This window comes from Artemia franciscana, chromosome 5 (assembly GCF_032884065.1).
Source record: "Artemia franciscana chromosome 5, ASM3288406v1, whole genome shotgun sequence".
In the NCBI taxonomy this organism is placed as follows: domain Eukaryota; kingdom Metazoa; phylum Arthropoda; class Branchiopoda; order Anostraca; family Artemiidae; genus Artemia; species Artemia franciscana.
Window position 1 is genome coordinate 22428548 of NC_088867.1, and position 23117 is coordinate 22451664.

At 36.3% G+C, this 23117-nt stretch overlaps 2 protein-coding genes across 2 annotated transcripts in view; one reads left to right on the plus strand and one right to left on the minus strand.

Moving 5' to 3' along the window:
• The window catches only part of LOC136027117 (uncharacterized), a 206140-nt gene that overhangs the window by 124404 nt on the left and 58619 nt on the right, over nucleotides 1–23117 (plus strand). The window contains exon 5 of the mRNA XM_065704071.1: nucleotides 2532–2659. Coding sequence (XP_065560143.1) covers nucleotides 2532–2659 — 128 coding nt within the window. The remainder of the gene's footprint in view (nucleotides 1–2531; nucleotides 2660–23117) is intronic.
• On the minus strand, nucleotides 7060–10284 carry LOC136026792 (uncharacterized). Its single transcript, XM_065703493.1, has 2 exons — nucleotides 9412–10284; nucleotides 7060–7954 (listed from the first exon to the last, which is right to left on the minus strand). The coding sequence occupies exons 1-2, from the start codon at nucleotides 9738–9740 to the stop codon at nucleotides 7060–7062; spliced, it is 1224 nt and encodes a 407-aa protein (XP_065559565.1). The 5' UTR covers nucleotides 9741–10284.

Sequence of the window (23117 nt, forward strand, 5' to 3'; positions counted from 1 at the left end):
TCCACAGATCTGGCGATGATCTTGAAAAATTAGGAGGAATGTGAGTGACACCCGAAAGTAGTCGGGGTTTTTGTCTAAAATCGAAAAGCCAAAAGAATAACTAAGCTGGACTTGTTTATTGGATTTACAAGTTAAAGGTTTTTCTTTATAGCCAGTGAGGGTATAATTGGCTTCATCTGGGAACCTTAATGGTCTATGCACTCGAAAAAAAAAAGAAAAAATAAATATGTCAGTTTAAGGTTTAAAAACACTGGCGAGCTAAGAGCAGATTTCATAATTTTTTCATGGATTTTTTTTGCATTTTTTTTTATTAAGCGTTGCTTGGAACTCATACACGCGTGGTGAAACTTGGCCAAGGATGACGGAACTCTGCCAAGCATGGCAGAATTGTGACAAGGCTGGCGGAACTGTGTCAAGCACGGTGGAAGTGTGCAGTACACGTGGCGCTCAAAGATGTACACCAGTCGACGGAAAGTGAGTGACCCTTTGGTCACCTCAATGTAAAGAAGGTCTCATTCGGGAAAGGGACTACCTCAGAGGGTTGGGGGGTCTCCGAGCCTGGGCCCCCCAGAATGCTATACTTTCTACAATTTGTGAGCATTTCTTATTTATAAATGATAAAGTAAAGATTTCTTTTTTTTCATTCTTAGGCCTCGATTTGTTTATTGCTATTGGGTCCTCTCGCTAAAAATTCATGCGGACATGCCTGAGCCAGTTATTCAGTTGCATTTTGCCCCAGGCTCAGAGATTCATGGAATATATGATAGAATCGGCAAAAATTCTTGGAAATGAGGCATTTTTTTCAATATTTGCTATCCTAGGAAAACAATCCCCCCCCCCTTAAAAAAGTCTGTAACTGGAGCTTTGCAAAATGTCAGGCAATAAATTAACTTGAAAAATGATTTTTCTCTTGAAGTCTCGTTATGACAATTCGAACCATTTCACCTAAAGTTCTTCGGTAATTTGATTTCTTTTTCTTTTATCCCCTTGAAGTTCCATATCAATGTTAAAAACAGCTTTGAGTGCGAAACACCAAAACGTTGATAAACTATCTTTTAATTTATGTCGGACTAAAACTAACATTTATAAATCTTTTTAGAGACAACATTCTTTAAAAATAACGACACAAAATAGAGCATGTTTGTATATTTTGTCTTCAACTAAATTTAATTATAATTTTTTTTTCTATCTCCTTGAGCTTTTCAAATTAGTCTGTGTTAAAAATACTTTTATCCCTGAGTGCTTAATACAAGGACTTCGATAAACCGATTTTAAGATGTTTTGGAGTAAGTTACCATTTATAAATCTTAATAAAAAAACAATTTTTCTTAAAGAATAATGGAACAAAATAGAGCACGTTTTCATTTTTTCTGTTCAGCTAAAGAAAGAAAAAGAATCAACTGAGTCATTCAGAAGTAATTTTGAAAATTCTCATTACTATTACTCTTTTCTTGTATCAAGTACCACACATTAAGAAAGAAAAAAGGGCTATTCTTTAACGGTTGGTAAATTGTATACCGAGTCATGTTTGTATCATTACCAGAATCGTTCCCATTAATTTTACCTGTCTACTTGAGTTAACCATTGTTTCTTTTTCTAAAACTAATATTAGCCAAGACGCGAAAGGAGTAATAAAACTAAATTATTGACAAGCAAGGTCGCTAATAGAAATTTTCTGGGGGGCTTTTAACTTCAGATAGTTGTTCTCAATGCTCAAACTTGTAAGAGAAATTTTGCCTGTAAGAGAAAGAGGAAATATTTTCTTTAAAATCCAATGGAGGGTATATAAATATATTTTATAACGTATAGTTGCAAACAATAGACCCCTGATGGGGGATAAAAAAATTGTTCATAGAGGTTAGGACGTTTTTGGAAAAAGAAACATAATAGGAAACAAAAGCGTTATATTTATGATAGGTTTAAACAATCTGATTCATAAAAATTAACATAGATTTCTGCGCTATTTTATGAGAAGTGGGTTATAATTGAAGCTGACATATCTGATAGTGACGGAACTGGCATATCCAATAGTGTAAATCGTCATAGTGGCAGTTTTTCTTGGCAATTCCAACTTATTTACTCGAAAGGACTTACTAAGATACCTGACAGGATGCTGTTCTACGGCCCTTTGACCAACTTGTGACTCATTGAAATTTTAAGGAAATTCTTTTCTGTCTTTCTTTTTTCTTGATGGATTCATACATACGCGAGAAAACTGAACTCAAGACAAGAGGGGGACAGCCCCCTTGACGGTTGACAAGCTCTTATCAATGTATGTAAAACAATAGACCCAATTGGGGGGGAAGCCACCTCTCGTATCTCCCGCTGTTAGGGGCCTGCTTTAATTAATTCGTTATATGTAAGGTGTCAACATATATGAAGTAGTGTTCCCGAGATACCCATGAATAATTGGAATACCGGTTCTTTTCTTTTTTTTTGGTAATATTTGTGTGATTTTCTACAAAAGTATGGGCAACTATTAAAAAAGAGTACTTTTGCTTTAAAATATCTTCTAAATGTCTTCTTTTCAGGTGATTCGGGTGATAGTGGCTTATCCCTGGAAGGATCAAATCATGAATTGAATCGTATGAATAGAGTTGTATCAGAAATTGTCGAAACTGAAAGAATCTATGTTAAGGACCTTGGAGATATTGTTCAGGTAACTTTAGCAGTAACTGGGGAAAAAAGAAAGAGAAAGGAATTTGATGATTAACTGTGTAGAAATGAAAACTTACCAAATTTCAAAATACAAGTCTATACAACAAAAGAAATTATTTTAGATAGATCAAAGGCTTGGAAAGGCAAATTTTGATAATAATTCCTTAAGACCTCATAAATGCCCTACAAATAAGTTTCGGTAGAAATCAAGCACCTTTCGTTAGATATCTAATCAGCTTGTTTTAAATTGGGACATTCATTTTGTGATTTGATGAAATTATTTAATCAATAAGGACCATTCGCGAATAATCTTCAAATGATTATGGGTCATATACGTAACTCATCTACATGTGCATGCGGGAGGTGTCAGGGGGAGCATAGGCCCCCTGAGATATAGGGGTTTACTGCACATTTTTATTTTGGACGTCTATGTTTGATATCAGCCTCCTACAGTACGTCAGCAAGCTCGAATATTTAGTGAGCGAACTCGTTTATTTTTGCAAAGAAAATCGGGGAAATTTTGGAGGATTCAGGGGCCAAAACTACTACTCGGATCCTCCAAATATCTAGATTAAAAATTCTTGCATGAGGATTTAGTCAAGATTTGACTTTTTCAATCTATGGGAAACATATACTTGATGTGTTTTTGATTTTATGTATTAAACTTTGGGTTCTATATCATATCGCCCATGGTGGCATACTTGTTTGGCCTTCCAACCGTTCTGGTCAAAACGGCCATTGAAATTCTGATCAAATAATATGTGTGGCTGTGAGGACGCATAGAGGTGCTGAAGGAGTGGCAGATTGCCCTCTGATTACTTTTAAACTAAGGGCATTAGAAATTCTTAACTTGCAATCGAATGGTCCCCCCTCCATTAGTTTCTACGAGTATCTTTCTATATGATAAAGCCAGGGGAAAAAACTGAAGCATTGAATACACATGACTAGTAAGTCGACGTTTCTGCGTTGACCATGACTTGGAAAAGAAGTGGCTGATTTTCTCACGTTAGGCTTAGGTCACCAGGGAATAAGCTCTGACCGTTTTATTTTTAATATAGATATTGCTCTTTCAGAAAATAATATTAAAAGGGTTTTTTTGCCTTGGAATTATGTCACTTCTCTGTTTATATAACCTTTATAGCAGTTCAACTCGTATTATTCAATCCTTTAATTCCATTCTATCAATCAGTATTAGTTCTACATCTGTCGATATTTGTAAACATATTTGCGATTACCCTAGATTTCCTTGTTGGTTTTATATAAATGTCATTCTGAATGATCGGCCAGACTTCTTTGAAGAGTTAACGTGTCAATTGATACCAATTCATATCAAAATTGTAGATTGATTGTCATATGATAGTCGGCCTGAATATTTTAATCAATCAATAATTTCATGATGATGGGCAGGTACTAAACACTAAGATTTAAACGATAAGGGATTAGGGAAATTGTTTAAGGCCGTGATTAAGTGAACTTGAAAACATCGAGCTTCAAAATTGAAGTTAGCTTAGCCTTTCGTCTTTTAATTCTCTAGAGACCGCCGATTGTCAAAACTTCAAATAGCACCAATTATCAAGTCTTGTGAAAGGTTTTGATTGACAGCTTCCTTTGGTGAGATACAAAGCTTGACTAAATGGCTTTCTCATAGTTTTGATCGAATGATTTTGAGAAAAAAAGGAGCGGGGAAGGAGGTCTAGTTGCCCTCCGATTATTTGGTTACCTATAAAGGCAACTAGAACTTTTTATTTTTTAAGAATTTTTTTATTAGTAAAAATAAATTTTATTAGTTAAATATATACGTAACTTACAAATTAGCTTAAGTAAGGAACTTCTGTATTCTCATATTTTTATTACATATATGAGGGGGTTCACCCCCTCGTCAATACCTTGCTCTCCACGCTAAAGCTTAAATTTTGTCCCGATTTCATAAGAATGACCCCTGAATCACAAAAGCCGTAGAATAAATAATTGAAATTTATAAAAACACTTTAGCGTAAAGAGCGAGGTATTAGGAGGAGGTGAGCCCCTCATATGCGTAATAATTTCTGTTCCTTTTAAGTTTTAATGCTGCTCCTTACTTTCAGTTGAAAAAACTTTGTCATATTTATTTTTTCATTGTTTTTTTAAATAATACTAGAAAATCTTGCGCTCCCTTCATGGAAATTTTCTTCCCCATGACAAATTCCTCCAGGAATAGTTCCCCCAGCATACCCCTCTCTTCTCAACCCCTGCCCCCAACCAAATGAAAATGCCCCTGACAACGCCTGTACACTTCCCAATAATCATTACTATATGTAATCACTGGTCAGTATTTGTAACTTGTAGCCCCTCCCACGGAGACTGTGGGGGAGTAAATCGTCCCAAAAGACATAGTTATAAGGATCTTCGACTACGCTGAATAGAATGGCTATCTCAGAACTTTGATCCGGTGACTTTGGGAAAATAATTAGCGTGGGACGGGGGCCTAGGTGCCCTCCGATTTTTTTGGTCACTGAAAAAGGGCACTAGAACTTTTCATTTCCGTTAGAATGAGCCCTTTTGCAACATTTTAGGACCACTAAGTCGATACGATCACCCCTGAAAAAAAAAAATAAACAAACACGCATCTGTGATCTGCCTTCTGACAAAAAATACAAAATTCCACATTTTTGTAGATAGGAGCTTGGAACTTCTACAGTAGGATTCTATGACTTTTAGGGGTTGTTTCCCCCTATTTTCTAAAATAAAGCAAGTTTTCTCAGGCTCGTAACTTTTGATGGGTAAGACGAAACTTGATGAAGCTTATATATTTGAAATCAGCATGAAAATGCAATTCTTTTGATGTAGCTATTGGTATCAAAATTCCATTTTTTAGAGTTTTGGTTACTATTAAGCCGGGTCGCTCTTTACTACAGTTCGTTACCACGAACTGTTTGATAAAGTTGGAGGACAAGCAATATAAACAAAGGTATTTTATTTCAAATTATAATAAAATTAAGTATATAAATACAAAGAAGGATAGAATGTCAGGAAAATGAATTTTCTTGTTACCGGTACTAGACCATTAATCTTATAAGTACGGCTCTCGTATTGGAAGCCCCCGTGGAACTCTGGGATCGACAAGCTCTGGGATCAAAGCATCCATGAAGAATCCTTTTAGCTTGGGAAAAATCTTTTTGGTCCAAAAGTCTGGATCGCGGTCTATCTTTTCAATGTAGAAGTCTTTCTGGGTAAAAATCATGAAAAAGCTAGTATCTAGCTGAGCACATTCAAGCTGACATTGTACTTGGTAAAAGTAGTCGTGGCCTCGTTTGAGGTTGACCAGTCCATTCTTTCCAACTTCCATGAAACAGTCCACCTTAGCCTCTTTTCGGTTCTTTATCCACTCGCCTATCTCCATGTTTTTCGCAGTTTCTGGACACTTTATTTCCAAAAGTGCTCTTTTTCCGCACGGCATAATTACTAAGTAATCTGGACTGGCACCAATGAAGCCATGCTCATAGTGCACAAAAAAACCGCATCGCTCCACTTTAAATCTGGTCGATTCTTCAAACTTTTTTGCAGCTACTGGTTCAAATGTATGCCCGTAAATCATTGCTTTAGTCACTTTTGATGGCGCATAAAGAAGTTTTTGCACCAAGGGGGTTACAATCTTCGTCCTTCGCTTGGCTATAGTTCCGGCCCATGAAGCCGTTATTCTGTCCCTGCGTACTGCTGACCAGCTTCCGTCGTCTTCTCCTTGTAGGCGAGTCGCAGCTTCTATTTCTTGAATTTGTTCAGTGCTGCACTCTAGCCGTTGTAAAAAGGCACTCTTCATTATTTTGAAGTCAACAGCTGCAAGATCAGGAGTTGTTGCGTTTGGCCCATACTTCCCATCAGGTTCATTTACTTTCTTCTGCTTCAGTATTTCATTGCGACAAGTCATTGACTTTCGAGCCCTCTTCTTTAGAGCTCTTAGCCTAGATTTTCTCATTGAAAGTTTTGTCATCGCTCGAGGTGGTATCCTTCCTGTGATTTTTCTATATATATGAAGCCTTCCTAGCTCTCCTTTACTATATTTAACACCAGCAGCTGCTACTCGAGAATTATATCGACCATTTTGAGTCACGAGGAATTGCTTCCCTCCTATTGATTTTGCAACTATACTCATAAAGTACTCAGCTAAGTTGCTTGTATTATTCCCAATCAGTAGTCGCGCTCTTCTTGTTAGAGTTTCAAATGCTTGTAGGACATGGCAGAGGAATATCATAGAGGGACAATCCGTAAGAGGCACTTTGCTACCTGAGTCTTTACAGAGCCCAGGGCATTTTGTGTGATCACCACTGAAGAAATGGTGAGGATTGGCATTAAGAGCCTCTATTAATTCTTTTGCGCCTTTTCCTTCTTGGCTAATTCGGATGATCGTTGCCCGGGCGTACCCACTTAGCTTTTTATCATTATTGGAGTTAGCCTTTTTGAGCATTCTTGGCCACCAGTCTTCCTTTTGTTATACAATCGCGATGTAAGGCATTTGCAGGCATGATTTACGCATTCCACTTTCTCAATCATCCGTCCGTATGGAACCTTAGCGATCAACTCATTATACAAGTTGGAGTCTCCATCAGCAATGAACCTCTTATATTTTAATTTGTGCATTGTTGGAGCTAAGCGAAATGCCTCTACTATTATGTCCGCTTCCATTCCTGTTGATGGTCCATCCCAGTAAAAAAAACACTTGTGATGGGGTTTTTCCGAATTTCTGTAACGAAAGCACATAGCACAAAACTTGTTTCGAACGCCAATATGGAGCAGCTTCTTAGAGTAGTATCCAATCACCACACCACATCCAGATAAAGCTCTGTAACGAGTCCCGTAGCTTCGCGTGCACCAACTTCCATCAACAATTACAGTTGTCTGCACAAGACCCTCGTGGTCGAACCCTTCTCCAGCTCTCAAAGCTGCCTCTCTTTCTGCTTTTCCATTTTGTAATAAATATTCGGCAAGGAGTTTTTCTGTTTTCTCGCAGATTTCACGCTCGTACTTTGAAAACACTGCAGACGCTGGAATATGTAGTCCTAATGTACAAAAAAGCTCCTCAATCTGGGCATGCGTAAGTCCAGCATTTATTGCTCCCAGGACCATCTCACGATTTAAATTTTTGGTCTCTCTGTCATCTGCTTGCGGTGCATTTTTATCTTTTTTTCGTGATGGAGGAGCTTCGGTAAATACTGACTCCTCCTCTTTGCAGGATTCACATCTGAATACAAATCTACTTCGGAGTCCTTGTAGATATTCTTTTTCAAACATCATATTTGGGACGTCCTTGATGTCTTTGCAACTAAAAAAAATATATATATTTAATAAAATAAAATGAATGAGACTTTCCCAAAAGTTTTAGACTGAAGAACTTGCCAACATATAGACCCTTTCCCAGGATCTTATTTTCGGGGGCGGGGATTTAAACAAATGTCCCGGAATCGTAAAGGCCCTGGGTCGTCATGCTTCGAAACCGATCCATCGTTCGATAAACATTTCTTCGTTTTGTTCGACATTTCAAATTGCTGAATAGTGGAAATACGCCACCGGCGCAAGGACCTTTGTTGTCACAAGTGTCGTTAATCCCAAAAACGAAAAGGATTCACAAATCAAAAACTATAAGCAATGACACGAAGTCCTCGATGCCGCTCCACTGCGAGATTTTTAGATGTTATTCATAACGAATGAAAATTGGAGGACACAAGCTTCAAAAAAATTACTCAAAAACGAAAAAATAAAAACGGAAGGAGTTCGGAGGTGATAAGCGAACGGCTGATCAGATCTTAATGAAATTTGATATTTAGATGGATCTTATTGTTTAGAACACAGGTTTCAAATCCCGATCAGATCCAGTGACATTGGAGGGAGTTGGACGGGGAAACCAGAAATCTTGGAAAATGCTTAGAGTGGAGAGATCGGGATGAAACTTGATGGGAAGAAAAAGCACAAGTTATAGATACATGATTGACATAATTGGAACGGATCCGTTGTCTTTGGGGGAGCTGCGGGTTGTTAATTTGGAAAAAATAGAAAAATTGAGGTATTTTTATCTTACGAGTGGGTGATCGGATCTTAATGGATTTTGACATTTAGAACGACCTTGTGACTCAGAGCTCTTATTTTTAGTCCTGACCGGCATTAAGCCTCTGATTTTCCTTTTAAAGCGATCTGTTGATTCTTAAAATTTTGCTACAGCTCATGCCATATGAGCTCTTGGCTCTTCCGACCTCGTCACAAGTGCTACATGAGCCCTTAGCTCTTGTTATTTTGTCACAATCGACCATTATAATAAAAGTATTGTTTTTCACTATTATTATTCTGTAATGTTTTTACTGTTGTAAATCGTCAGTATATCTACTTCCTTCTGCTTATTAAGTACATATTATGGTATATCAAACAAAAACTTCTTATCTTTCCTGCAAATACAGTCTCTTGGTCCTGATTTATTTGACCTAATTAATAAAATAATTATTTGACCATTTCTCTAAAAAAACGTCTCCCTCTCTTCCTTTTTGGGCTAGAACATTTGTATCCAAACTTGACATGCTGCATCGTCTAAGGCATAATTGGTTCAGTTTTCTAAAATAATTACTAAATTTTGAATCTTTGAAAATAATAATAAGTTTTGATAATAAATTTTGAATCTTTGAAAACTTTATCAAGACCCAGAAGAAAAATCTTTCTTTGATTTTTAAAAACATTTTAAATGAAAACGCATAAGAATTCGGCTTAATAAATAGAGTATAAAATAAAGCTCACCTGTGCTTCCAAACTTTAGTCTCCAGATCGCGCATGAAAAATGCAGGATCAAAAATCCGTCGGCAATCCTTCAATTCGTCGCAATCCAAGTTTCTACCACCAGTCACGATCCGGTAGGGCAACGGGGAAGAAGCTAGGGGGTTCTGCTCCATCTCAAGGTTTGTCGCTTGACCTAAATCTCTTGACTTGTCTAGTTCTTCGGCGTACCGCATTATTAGGTATTTTGGATATTTGCATCTACCAAGCTCTAAATACTTTTTACAAAGGCGCTGTCTATGTGTGGTAACACTTTTAAGATGCATACCTCGCTTTGATTTAATTTTCCCCATGATTTCGGCTTTGTGTGCACAACTTTACTGAAGGCTCCTGGCTATTTCTCATTTCTAGGTTACTTCATTGCATTGAAATAATTTATGAAAATTTCAACCTCTATTAACAAGCAGCTGATTATACCAGCTTGTCATTTTGGTCTCTGGGGGATATTATCGGTGATCTGAAAAGATTCTTTCTGGCAACCGACTTGTAAAAATTTCAGGTAGCTGAAAATATTCTAGGGGACTGTTAGAAAACAGGAAAATACATCAAAAAATGGTTCCAATCATCTTATAGGTTATTGTCTTCTGCTCATGATAGTACCGATTTTGTTCCAAAAGCAATATCCTTCATAGAGTACACTTGTGAAAAAGACCTAGACATTTTCTAAGATTTCTAAGCAATTAGAGGAAATAGAACAAAATCCTTTCAAACATTTTGTAGCATCTTCAAGAAGCTATGGCCTGATATTAAAAGCGGCATCTTCCGCCAATCAATACTTGAGTACTTTTTAAATATAAATTTTCAATTTAACATGGGATTTTCGAGTTCCATCAGTTCACTTAATCACCGCCTTAATAGAAATTCCTTTGAAAAATGGCAAAGACGAATATAGTTATTCTTCATCGAGGTGCAATTTCAATGTGTCTGAGATCCCAAGACCTGGCCGGAATTTTCGGTGGAGGGACTGCATTAAGAAACTTCCACAAAGTATGCATTACTCTTGGTCACTGGGGGCTAAAGTATAATTTTTGATGTGATCCAAGATTACACCTTGAGCAGTTTGCCTACACTTGAGGTATTCAGGTAGGAACAGGGATTAGAAGCAAGTTCAGAGGTATAGAGACGTATTTTACATGTTCCATACATAACACAACCTTTTAGAGTTTTAAAGCTGGATGGAGGCTGGGCAAGTACACATGATTTTTATTAGTGAAAGTATGGTATTTTTTCTGTTTTCTTTGTGGGTGTGGGAGAGGACAACTTTGGATATATAGCAAAACTACTTGGAAAATATGAAAAGCTACATCCTATCATTTGGGGGCCATGAGGGCAAGGACTATATTGCAAGGGATATTCAAAAATACACGGAATTTAACAAGATAGTGACAGGTGTTTCCTGGAATTCCAAAGTAGGTGCGTTGTCGACTTTTTAGAAGGTTGACAAACTCTCTCAGAAGCCTATTATGTGAAATTTTTGAGGACTTAAAGAGCACATTCTTCGCGTGTTACCCAGCACATACTTCGTGTGTTACAAAAGAATCTCGGTGGAAGTTGCTCTGGCGTCCATCTTATAGCCCGAATCTAGCCCTATATGACTGTTTTTCAGTCACAAAACTGAAAGAACAGTTGAAGGGCGTCCATTTTAATAGTACACAACGAATTCAGCACAGATTTGGCTCTTAAATGGATCTCCAGCTTTTTTGATCAACGGCCTAAATGGATGGAAGCATTTACCGTAGATGTGCATCAATCCTGATAGAGGTTATGTTGAAAAGCTATTTTAGAAAAACTAATTATAATAGACCAATAAACAATAAAAAATCTGTGTATATTTTAATGTCTCTTCCTCATGCCTCCATCACGCCTCTTCCTCCCCTTAAATCGTCCATTCCTATGGACTTAGTAGTTACATATCAGAAAATGTGACCCGCGTCCCCTTTCGTGCATTTGCAGAGGGATTTATTTCTGTGGATGGGATAGTGCGAAAATAAAAGTGAGTTGCAAAAAATTAGAAATTATGGAGATATCTGAAGGAGACGACCCCCCCCCCCATTTATGTGTCAGCCCCCTCAATAATTTTATGCTCTAAAAGCGGATATTTCGGTTCTGGTCAGCCAAGAGACAGCTCGGAGAAAGCTGCAAGGTTTAGAATTGCGCTTGGATAAAATATTCCAGAATTCTGCTTACGAATCTGAGTCATCGGTAGTGAAAAGCGAGCATAGTTGCCAGTTGCCACCACCTTTGTCCCATAGGATTGATTCATTTTCTACTGACATTTGCACTTTCCTGCTAACGACACATTGGCTTAGTCACAAAAATTGTCCCTCCTTTTGGTACGCATTTCAGTCTTATTCAGATTGAATGATAAAATGATTCAATATAAATATTACTAGTTGAATAATTCATATAAATCCACAAAGAACACTATTATGTTCGATTGAACAAGAAAAAGTAGTCATTCCTTTTGATGTGGTGGTTATCTGCTGAAACTAGTCTTTAGCTTTTTGTGAAATGTGATGCTTGACTATGATATTATCACCTACCACAATGTTTTAGAAGTGTTTGAAATTATGAATACTAATTAGTTCCTTGTCAAGATAAACAACCCTTTTTAATAATTGTTACAAGGGTTTAATTAATACCTTTTCTCTTATATGGTGATTAGGATCAGTTAATTAAAACTAATTTATTATGGGAAGGTGATCCCGTCATGAGGTTGTATTGACAGAGTTGTTTTTTATGATGGGGTCCAAGATAAACATAAAAGGGCTTGAAGTTTCAGCACTAGGTGTGACATTATTAAAATACTGAATTTTATCAAATACTTGCAATTGATTTAGTTGTGGATAAAAAAAAAAAACAGAGAGAATAGGGATACAAATTTTTACCAAATATTTAGGTGGTTGAGACTCCCTAAAAGCCATGGGTGAGGCTACCTTTACTCAGGGCCATACCAATATTTTTTTTCTGGGGTGGGGGTTACAAAAAAACTGAAAAAAGCGTAATTTTTTTTCATTTCGTTACGTTTTTTACGAGGAAGACCAACCTTTCGGGGGAGGCAGTTCAAACCATCTAACCTCCCCCTCCCCTGGTTACGCCCTTGCTTACCCCATAATTTTGCGGTTCTCTCTATATTGTGCTTTATAATCCATATAATTTTCCTTTTTGTGTCCAAAGGACGATTAATCGTAGCAGAATCCTATCATTTTTGTTGAAGGTGGCAGTATTATAGCATTTCTGAGGATAATGGGTTGACCTGGGGGTCTCCGTATATACGTTTCTAGTTATGGTATTATTTAGAAACGACACAACATTGTGAAAAATTGTTAGATTTGGATGCATTTAAGGGTTTTCCTACAGCTGCTGGAGACATCGTCTGTGTCCATCTTTGCATGGTGTTCGAAGAACACGTGTGTTAGCCTCTTCAATGGGCCTTGTTTTGGCTGATCGTGTTGGCATAAATGCTAAATAAGGGACCCAATTGGGGGGGGGAGGCTACCTCTCCTATCTCCCGTTGCCGGGGGCCTGCTTTAACTAATTCCTTATATGTGAGGTGTCAGCATTTACGAGGTAGTGTTCCCGAGATACTCATGAATAATTGTGAATACTGGCTCCTGTTTTTTCATATAGTTGCTGGAGGCATCGTCTGTGTCCATGGTGTTCGAAGAACACTTGTGTTAGCCTGTTCAATGTGCCTTCTTCAGGGTGATTATGTGGCATGAATGCTAAATGAAAATTCTGCAGATGCCGTAAAAACAGGGAGAGATATTGTAAACAATTAAAAGATATTGCAATGCAGCGTGGCCAACGCAAAACAATTGTGCCGTTTTCGGTATGATTTAGAGATCTTGGTACAAGGCAGTACATTCGGTCATTTTATGGTATAGTCAATAATTTTTGGTACATTTCCGTATTCATTGCATTCGTCAGATTGAGTTTCACTTTTTAGCTCTTAGATATATAAGCAAAAAAAGAGATGTTTCGTCGAACACAAACATGACACAAAAACAAATTTCTGCAAATTTTAAACTAACCATCAAATGAGGAAATAGCGTTTAAAATTCGTTTCTTTTTTGACTCTGTCACAGTTCTACTTTTTAAAACAATAGCGTAAAGAGTGGGACGTTGAGGAGGGGACAGCCCCTTTCATATACGGAATAATTTCTGTTCGTTTTAAGTTTTAATGTTGCTCCTTACTTTCAGTTAAAAATAAATTGTTTATTTATTTAATCTTTAAAACATATACGTAACAAATTATGTTCGTTTCAAGTTTTAATGTTATTCCTTACTTTCAGTTGAAAAAAAATTTGCTTTTTCATTTATTTATTAACAACTCCAAGCCGAAGACATACAATATCTTTAGTTTATTATCACATAAAAATCATAGTTATGAAACTCTTTATGCTTAAGTTCGAATGTTGTTCCAATTCTTTAAGAATGACCCCTGAATCATAAAGACCGTTTAATTAGAATAAATAGCTCTTTTGAAATTGCTAAAAATACTTTAGCCTAAACAGCGAGGTATTGACGAGGGGACGAACCCCCTCATATACGTAATAATTTCTGTTCGCTTTAAGTTTTAATGTTACTCCTTACATTCAGTTGAGTAAACTTGTTCTTTTTATTTAATTTCTGATCGTTTTTTAATGAGGCCGGGATGTCCAGTGCCCCCATAATAGAGATTGTCTTCCCCCATGAATAATTCCTCCATTGAAAGATCCTCCCACATAACCCAATCACCTCGACCCCCACTAGAAAAAATCCCCCTGAAAACGTCTTTATACTTACCAATAACCAATACTACATGTAAACAATGGGCAAAGTTCATAACTTGAAGCCCTTCCCCCGGGGACTATGGGGGATTAAGTCGTCCTCAAATACATAGTTATTAGATGTTTCGACTATGCTGAACAGAATGGCTATCTCAAAATTTTGATCCGGTGACTTTGGGAAAAAGTGAGCGTGGGTTGGGGCCTATTTGCCCTCAAATTTTTTGGTCACTTAAAAATGGCACTAGAACTTTAATTTCCGTTTGATTGAGCCCCTTTGCAAAATTCTAGGACCACTGGGGTGATTCGATCACCCCTGGGAAAAAAACAACAAAAAGCAAATAAACACGCATCCGTGATCTGTCTTCTGTTAAAAAATACAAAATTCCACATTTGTGCAGATAGGAGCTTGAAACGTCTACAGTAGGGTTCTCTGATGTGCTGAATCTGATGGTGTGATTTGCATTAAGATTCTATGACTTTTAAGGGTTTTCCCCCCTTTTTCGAAAATATGGTTCATTTTTCTCTGGCTCTTAACTTTTGATGAGTAGGTCTTAAACTAAATGAAACTTATATATTTAAAATCAGAATAAAAATCAGATTCATTTAATGCATCAAAATTCCGTTTTTTAGAGTTTCGGTTGCTATTGAGCCGGGTCGCTCCTTATTTACAGTTCGTTACCACGAACTGTTTGATACTACATAAACACTTAACGAGGCAGTAGCCGCTAGATTTCTAATACTATCACTCGGTAGTCAGGAAATATCATCATAAGCTCATCACACATCTTCTCACGATAAGGGAAGAGAAAATGTTCATATGAAGCAGAAGTGTCTGTAAAGGGCGGTGGCCAACCATGGCGACTTGGTATCGAAGGGTGTGTGCCGACAATTTCTGCAGTCTGGACTGTTTTCTGTACATAGAAAGACATTAGTTTTTATCGGTTCTTTTGATGGTTTGTAGCAAGTTAGTAGACTTAAATCTTATTCTTTCGAGAAAGCAAAGTTGAAAGCAGAATTGGACTGACTTTCTCACTGTGAAACTGGTTATTCTATTGCTTAGAATAGAAATTACTTGGGAAAAAGAATTATTCTATTTACTTAGAATAACCCTCAATGTGGTACTAGAAATGAACGGAAATAAAATAAAAGAAAATTCTCACACGAAAATAAAGAACGACATGGAAAGATAGGAACAGAAACTATCCTATACATGAGGGAGTTATGACCCCCTAAGTCTTTCACTCTTCTTACAAGACGCAAAGCTGCAATACTAAGTATATTCTCAACATATCATGAGCTTAACGCCAAAATAAAGAATGGGGGCATAAGGAGTGGTTAGTCAACCCAATATACTGTGCAACTGATGTTCGTTTTAAACTTTAACGTCGCTCTTTACCTTCATTTAAAAAAGTTAACTTGTTTTTGCTTGATTCCTTATTGTATCATTGCATTCTTCTGGCAGCGTTTGATTCCAATTGTAACTTTGGGCTACCCTAAAGCTGAAGTTTTCAAAGAAGTAGTTTATTTTTCAAAGCTAAAGGGTCAAGCAAAATTATTTGATGAATTTCAGCTGGTCGCTGAAATTCACTTGATCCGGTTATTCACTAGATCCTTCTGAGTTAGGGATTTGAGAGGGAGAAATAGAGAAGGATTCAAAGAGAGGAATTGAGAGAGCAATCGTTCTCTTGCTTTAGATCAATAGTATTTGCGCAGATCATATGAAATTGACCATCAATCTTTCAATTGATCTTTCAATCAGATCATCTGATTGAAATCTGAGTTCCCTGATTCTTGTGTAAACGTGAAACTTTAGATTTTTTTTTAGATATAATTTTAACAGTCAAAGAAGCATAGGTAAAATGAACATTGAAGGTGAACTTAAAACGAACAGAAATTTCCAAAAAAGAGGAATAGCCTACTTTTAAAGGAAAAAAGTGAAAGCAATCCGTGATATCTTATTATAAAAGCAGTTTTAATTGGGATCATTGCCAATTTAAATAATTTTATTTATCTTGAAGGCAGCATATCTTCTGTTAAATCTGTTATCTTCTGTTAAATACCTATCATTTTTTATGGTCGCATTTACATAGCTGTGTTTATATCATTGGAGGCAGGGAGACATGTACCTGTTTCAATAACTTCAGTATCAAGACTACCATGCTTGGTTGTGTCAAGGGAATATCCAGGATTTTTTCGGGAGGGCATGATTTTTTTTTTTTTTTTGCATATGCATTTCCGTTACGTCTCTACGAGTCGAACAAAAATTTGGTGGTAAAACCTGTACCCCTCCCTAGATATGGCCTTAGGTCGTGTATACTAGAACCCCTTGTATCCGCATCATTCAAATGGACACATTTATTTTTGCCGAACTTTATTTTCTTTCTAAATTAAATCCCTGAAAAAAATCTGTTAAAACGTTAAAAATATTTTATTCGATCTCTCAATAAATTTTGAAAATAGGATTTGTGCCCAAGGAAAGAAATTTTTCTCTCTGTTATTTCAGACTATTTTAAACTAAAAGCTTATATTATTAAACTAATCATCTGCCAAAATTCAGAAATCTTAAAACAGAGATATTTATTGAAGCACAAAATTGCTTATCGAAGGCTAAATCTTTTAGCATTTGTTTAAGGAGCACAGCCAAAACGGTAGACATGAGTAATAAAATGGAAAATATCTGATGTTTGATTTGTTCCAACGGAGGCTAAGGGGCTATAAACTTTTACATAGGTGTATAAATCGTTATAACTCCAGCCCTCCAGTCGTAGTTCTGACTCAGTATCTTGTGTCTCCAAATTTATGGCCTCACACTTGCATCTAGCTCCACGTTCATGCCCCTGGTCTTTCGTACATTCCTGTGGTGTATAAGAACCGAGCGAGTGTTCAACTCCGCTGTAGGAGACAGTAGGCTGAGATCTAATGAAATAAATTATTTTAATAGCAATGATAGAATCTAGGCAATATGGTAAAACAGAAATAAAAAGTGAATTTTATGCAAGTTACTACCACAGCGATCCTTTGACATATTTCTTCTGTGCATTTCGCTGTCATATTTGCTAGCGTCAAATAATCATACTGTCTGAAAATTTTGAACGTTAATTTCTATTGAATAATTTAATTTAATTTTATTTAATTTTTAATTTTAAATTTAATTTTTAATATTTAAGTTTTAAATTTTTATATAAATTTTTATTTACTATTTAATTTTCAATTTAATTTATTTTTTTTAATTTAATTTTTAATTTAATTTAAATTTAATTTAATTTAATACATTTATTATATTTAGATTTCAAGACTTTAAATTTCGAAGTTGGAATTGGATACTTCTGGAAAAGAATACGTAGGGGTACTTATCCATTATTCAGAACACACGCAAGAAGTGAAGTTAGGTTAATCCTAATGAAATACATCTAAATATGATGAAAATATAATACTTTATTAACAAAATTATGGTGACTGCAGCAGAAGATTATGGAAAGCAGGCCGCCCCAATTGTAATATATTAAATACCTAACCAAAATACCAAATATACATACAATGTAGTTTTTCCACTGAGCCTGAGCTAATTGTCTCCGAATACAGATAGCTGAACCGGTTTTGTCAGATCTTGTAGATCAGAGTTCTTGAGTGTGTTCTGTATAATGGGCAAGTACCAGAGTAAGATACGATTGAAGTAAAGTAATTGTAATATCTATTTATCCGGGTCAGACGACCCTTGAGTTTCTCACAATTTCCTCCAACTCTCCTAATAAAATAATTGCGCATTTATACTTTTTTCCAGACAAAAAGGCTTACAGTTGACCTTTTTTTAGACTTCCCTGCTCTTTTCAGAGTACTGCTATAAAAGAAAGAAGACGAAAAAAATTAAACGCATAAGACTGCAAAAAAAAAAAAAAATGGTGGCAAAGTTCAAAAAGCAAAAAATATATCAGTTATGACTTTGATGATAAATCATGGTCTAATGTTTTCTCTTTTTTTTTTCAGGAAAATCGTCTCATTTTTGAACTTCCAAAAAAATTTTTCCAGTTATTTTAAAAGTTTTTTTTTATTCTCTTTTAGCCTGCATACCTTATAAAAATGTCTACTAAAGGGAAGATGTGATATTAAGGGTAGGGCTCGAACGATATAGATTTCTGGGCTCCAATAGCGATATATATTGAAAACATTAACATTTGCTGACAGCCGATATAGTTGCCAATGAATACTCCCCCCCGGAAAAAGAAACTTACCTAAAATTTAAACTCTGCATTCTCGGCCCTTGTTCATGCTCACATGTTTCTCCCTGGTCTATTAAACACCAAAGAACATCCTCAATAATTCACCGTGGATTACAAACAATGAAAAAGATTTATTAACAACAGATTTAGAAAAACTGAGAACACTTAAACACCACCTGAGCATCAGTCTAACATTATTTTTTTTTTCTTGTAAATCGTAGTTTCCACAAATTTTTGTAAACAATAAGTTAAGAACGATAACAAAAGTAAATCAAATACAGTAGATTTAGGAAACAGTGATAAACTCGCTTTTTGTGATTATATTTACTTCTGTCAGCCAGACTTCACAAAACCAACACGGTAATTTTTTATATGATAGGCTGCTTCAGTCTCATGTTACCTTGCTGCACTGTATGACTAAAGGTAGTCCATTGAGACGTGCACTCTGCGACTAATGGTTTGCTGTCGGTACAATACTACATTTTTTATTTTATTTTATATATTTTTTGAAATACATTTAAGGAGTTGCGTGGCCACGAGGCACACCTCTTATGCTAGATGGAACAGGGGGGGGGGGGCACATTTGTGTGTTCGCTTACTTCACTGTTATGCTTCGTATTGACAACAAATATAATTTGACTGAGCTTGTGGCTCCGCCCCCAAGGACTGGACTAGCAAAAAGTACCCGAGGAATTTTGGCGCCATCTTTTGGATAAGCTGCTCATTCAAAAATAAATAAATAAATAAACAAAAATTGGCCAGTTTTTTTCCCATAACCGATAGTGACACCGACTGACCCCCATAGCAACCGATATATCAGTCGGACCCTTCTTAAGGCGATGGTTGCTTTGTTTTTAAATAGACTACTGACGTGAAATATCTTTTAATGCAAACTTCAACTGTCAAAATGAGTAGTTTTAGATATGAGTTCTTGTAAATCTAGGCCACAAGTTCAAGGCAACAGCCTAGGAATAAAGGAGGTGGCCCGAAGTGTTAGAACCCTCCCCTATCCGTCAATACGGGAGTCAAAATTTATAACTGAAGGATACAAAATAAACCAAAAACTGCAGATTTACCTGCACACGGGAGCTAGAGGAGGCCAATCATCGCAAGCTGGATCTACAGGACCCCCATCCCCCCTTTTTTTCAAAAATACTAAAAAGTGAGCGAAAGTGCACATTAGAATGAAACTCTTCTGGAGTCTAAGTTCCAATTAAACCACATCTTGAATGAATGAACTTTCGTTTTTTGATCTTCGCGGTGTGAGTCTATTGTCTACTTTAAGCTAACACAATCTTATAAATGAAAACACGCTACATATGAAAAAAAAGAAGAAAAATACATATCTCTGCAAGCAGAACATCTGCTAAAAAGAGAAAAATAGACATGGTAAATTTTAGATGGACTTGATTTTTCATTCACTAAGGCCTAAGAGACACAAATTTCACTACGTCCACTTTTGAAGCAGTGATAGGTGCAACAATTCCAATTTTTACTTGGGAACATCATTCTTGCGATCCAAAACTAGTTAAATTGCATTTTACGTAGATACTTGTTTCAATATTTGCTGAGAGGATAGACTTTTCTGTCACCCTCATGGGGAGGCTGAAATTTAACCCTCCTTCTGTATGGAAATCAGAAGACTGGTTGCTTCTGTTTCTAGAGATTAGGTCTCGATGACGCGACGCGGAATAGGCGACGAAAAGAGTATCCATATGGATACTTGAAACGCATCTGCTTCGACTAGACAATGTTAAAATGCCATAAGATGGAGTGTTCAGAAGGATGTTCTCAAAAGTGTCCAAAGTTCAACTCATTTTGATATTAAAGAAATTTTGAAAAAATACGCCAGAGAACGTTCCGTTTTAATAAAACTAACCTATCTTTTTCTTTTTGAAAATAAGTTTCTTTTTCCCAGATACATAAATATTTTGTTTCAAAAATAAAGATAAACTTCAATACCCTAAAGTATAATGTAAAGTTCATTTTATCACCATTCCCCTTAAGTTTGTTTTTAAAAACGCCAGGATGTATGGTAGACGTAGTTTCGAAAGTTCGTGTTGATTAAACATACTTTAAATACATAATATATATATATATTATATATATATATATATATATATATATATATATATATATATATATATATATATATATATATATATATATATATATATATATATATATTATACTAACTATGCCAATGTCCGGTGAAAACCACCCCAGAATTAAGTTTTTATATGCATGAGGTTACCGATAAAGCTGGGTATTAGGCTTATTTCCCCCTGGAAGATCCCCCCTATAATACAACCCGTTGGAAATTTCTGCTGCATGCACATCTGAGCGAACAGCCACAGAGAAAGTATGACAAAAAAGAAGTAATTCGGGAATATTTATTAATATTCGAAAATACAGGCAGAACATATGGTGTAGAATGTCTTGTAGTATTTATTTTTACATTTTTTTTACTTTAATTGTTTTTTTCTCCGTGTTTTTTTGGGAGGGCTGATATATTATTGCAGGATAAGGTAAAACTTAACATAGGGGTTGTGGGGTGATATCAACCCCGGATTGATGGATGATAGACTATCTATCAACAAGTGAAAATGACGTCACTTTTATACATTCCTGAAAAAGGCTTACGCCAGCTGTGCCTCTCACTCATACTATCTATTTTGGGTTTTTCTCTAATTAGCCATGGATTGATGTCAACTTGATTTTAATTCAAAAATCAACTTCTATGAAAAATTTTGAAGTTTTTGAACGAAACTGATATGTCAAAATTTGGGTCGATATAATAGAAGTTAGAGATAAGCCGGATAGCAAAAACCAACCGAGCGGGAGGCTGATTGTCCTCCAATAGCTTTCATCCTTTAAAAAGGGAATAATAAATGTCAGTTTTCAATCGACCGGTCCCCCTCCCAAGTTCCTAAAATAGTTCCTTCCATTTGAAGTGGGATGTGAAAAATAATTTCTTGTGCTTTTTTTTGGAGCTGCATTTGTGGGGAAGCCATATTTTTTTATTTTCCTTCTGGTTTTTGGTCCCCTTACTCCAAAGTTTCATATAAGTGTCAAGTGCGATTTTGAGCCCCCTTTGTTCGAGGAGGGGCTAATTTCAAAGGGTCCAATCCTTTGAATATATTTTTGTTCATTAGTCCCCTTGGCACGAGGACTTCAGGCTTTAAGCTTCAAATTAATTCGGAATTTTTGAGCCCCTTTTGTTTGAGGAGGGACCAATTTCAAAGGGATTGATCCATTAAATAATGTGTCTGTACTTTAGTCTTTTTGGCATAAGGACTTACGGCTGTTGGTTTCAAATTGATCGGGAAAAACTGGGCGCATCCTTAGAACCCGAACCCCTTTCGCTTCCTGATGTAAAATGCTGATAATATTTTTGACCAAAAAAAAAAAAAAAATCCCGGAAGGTTTTACGCCACCGAGCTCCCAAGATCAAGCATATCCCCCTTTTTCCATTGTAAAATGTATATGTAAAATTTGACAGTTCGCATACTTTAACGCCCTTACCCAGGGGCTCTGGGGGCTATATCATCCTTGGATGCAAATTTAATGATATTTTCTATTACCTTGAACGGAATGGGCACTTTGAAATGTTGATCGGATGTCTCAAGAGGTTATAAAAGGACCAGATATCAAACAAAGACTCTAGAACAGGGTCTGGTTGCTCTCCAATCGCTTTTGACTCAAAAAGGCCCTAGAACTCTCAACTTCCGATCGAAATAGCATCTTTTGTTTCAGTCTGTAGTGTGATTTAAAACACTACCCCTCCTCCCCAGATGAATTCTTGCGTATCTTCTTGCTCTAATTTGCCCCTCAAACGTACCGCCAGCTTCTGCCACTTCCTTTTGAGTTCTCTCCCCGCAATATCTTCCCATTCCGAAATACTAGCGACTACTTTTCCGTTTCGTTTATTCTACGATTTGCAGCTTGATTTCCACCCAGGGGGCCTTCCCCATCCTATTCCATGAACCCTTTAAAATCAACTTTGCTTGCTTATGCGGATACTGTTTATCAATTGACTGGCCCGAATTTTCGGAACAAATGTGTTCAACCCCAAGTGATTGGACTTTCGCAATAATTCTAAAAGACTGGGCCCCAGTTTTGTGAGTTATTTCATCTCAACACCACTTATTATCTCCAATCATGTATTGGTAGTTTTCAAAATCTTTAAGTATTCCAAATAGTGTATGTGAGCTAATGAGTTGGTCCTTAATGTATACTGTACCAGTTCGTGAAATTCATAAAGGCCATTGTAAAAAGACAAAATTTTCTGAGATATTTCTAACATACTAAATCTGTTCCAGAGGGAATCAAATAAATTTCCATGTTGATTGACAGAAGGAAACAACTCATTTCCAAGAGAAGTATATACAAATTGTCAACTTTATCAATAGTCTCCTAAAGCAAATGAAAATAATTAGAAAAGTCACCTTAAATTAGGATCCTAGATTACAGTGAATTCAAAGAAATGTAGGGAGGAGAATATTGTTTGCAATATCTAGAAGGTGACTTTGTTGTTTTTCCAATAAAATACCAAAATACGTTTTTCAGTGAAAAATGCAGAAAATGTGTTTTGCAAAATCGGAGCCTGTGCAAAAAGAATCTATTAAGAAGGGAAAAATACCACTACTCTAGGTTGACTCCCTGCTTGGTTAATAATACT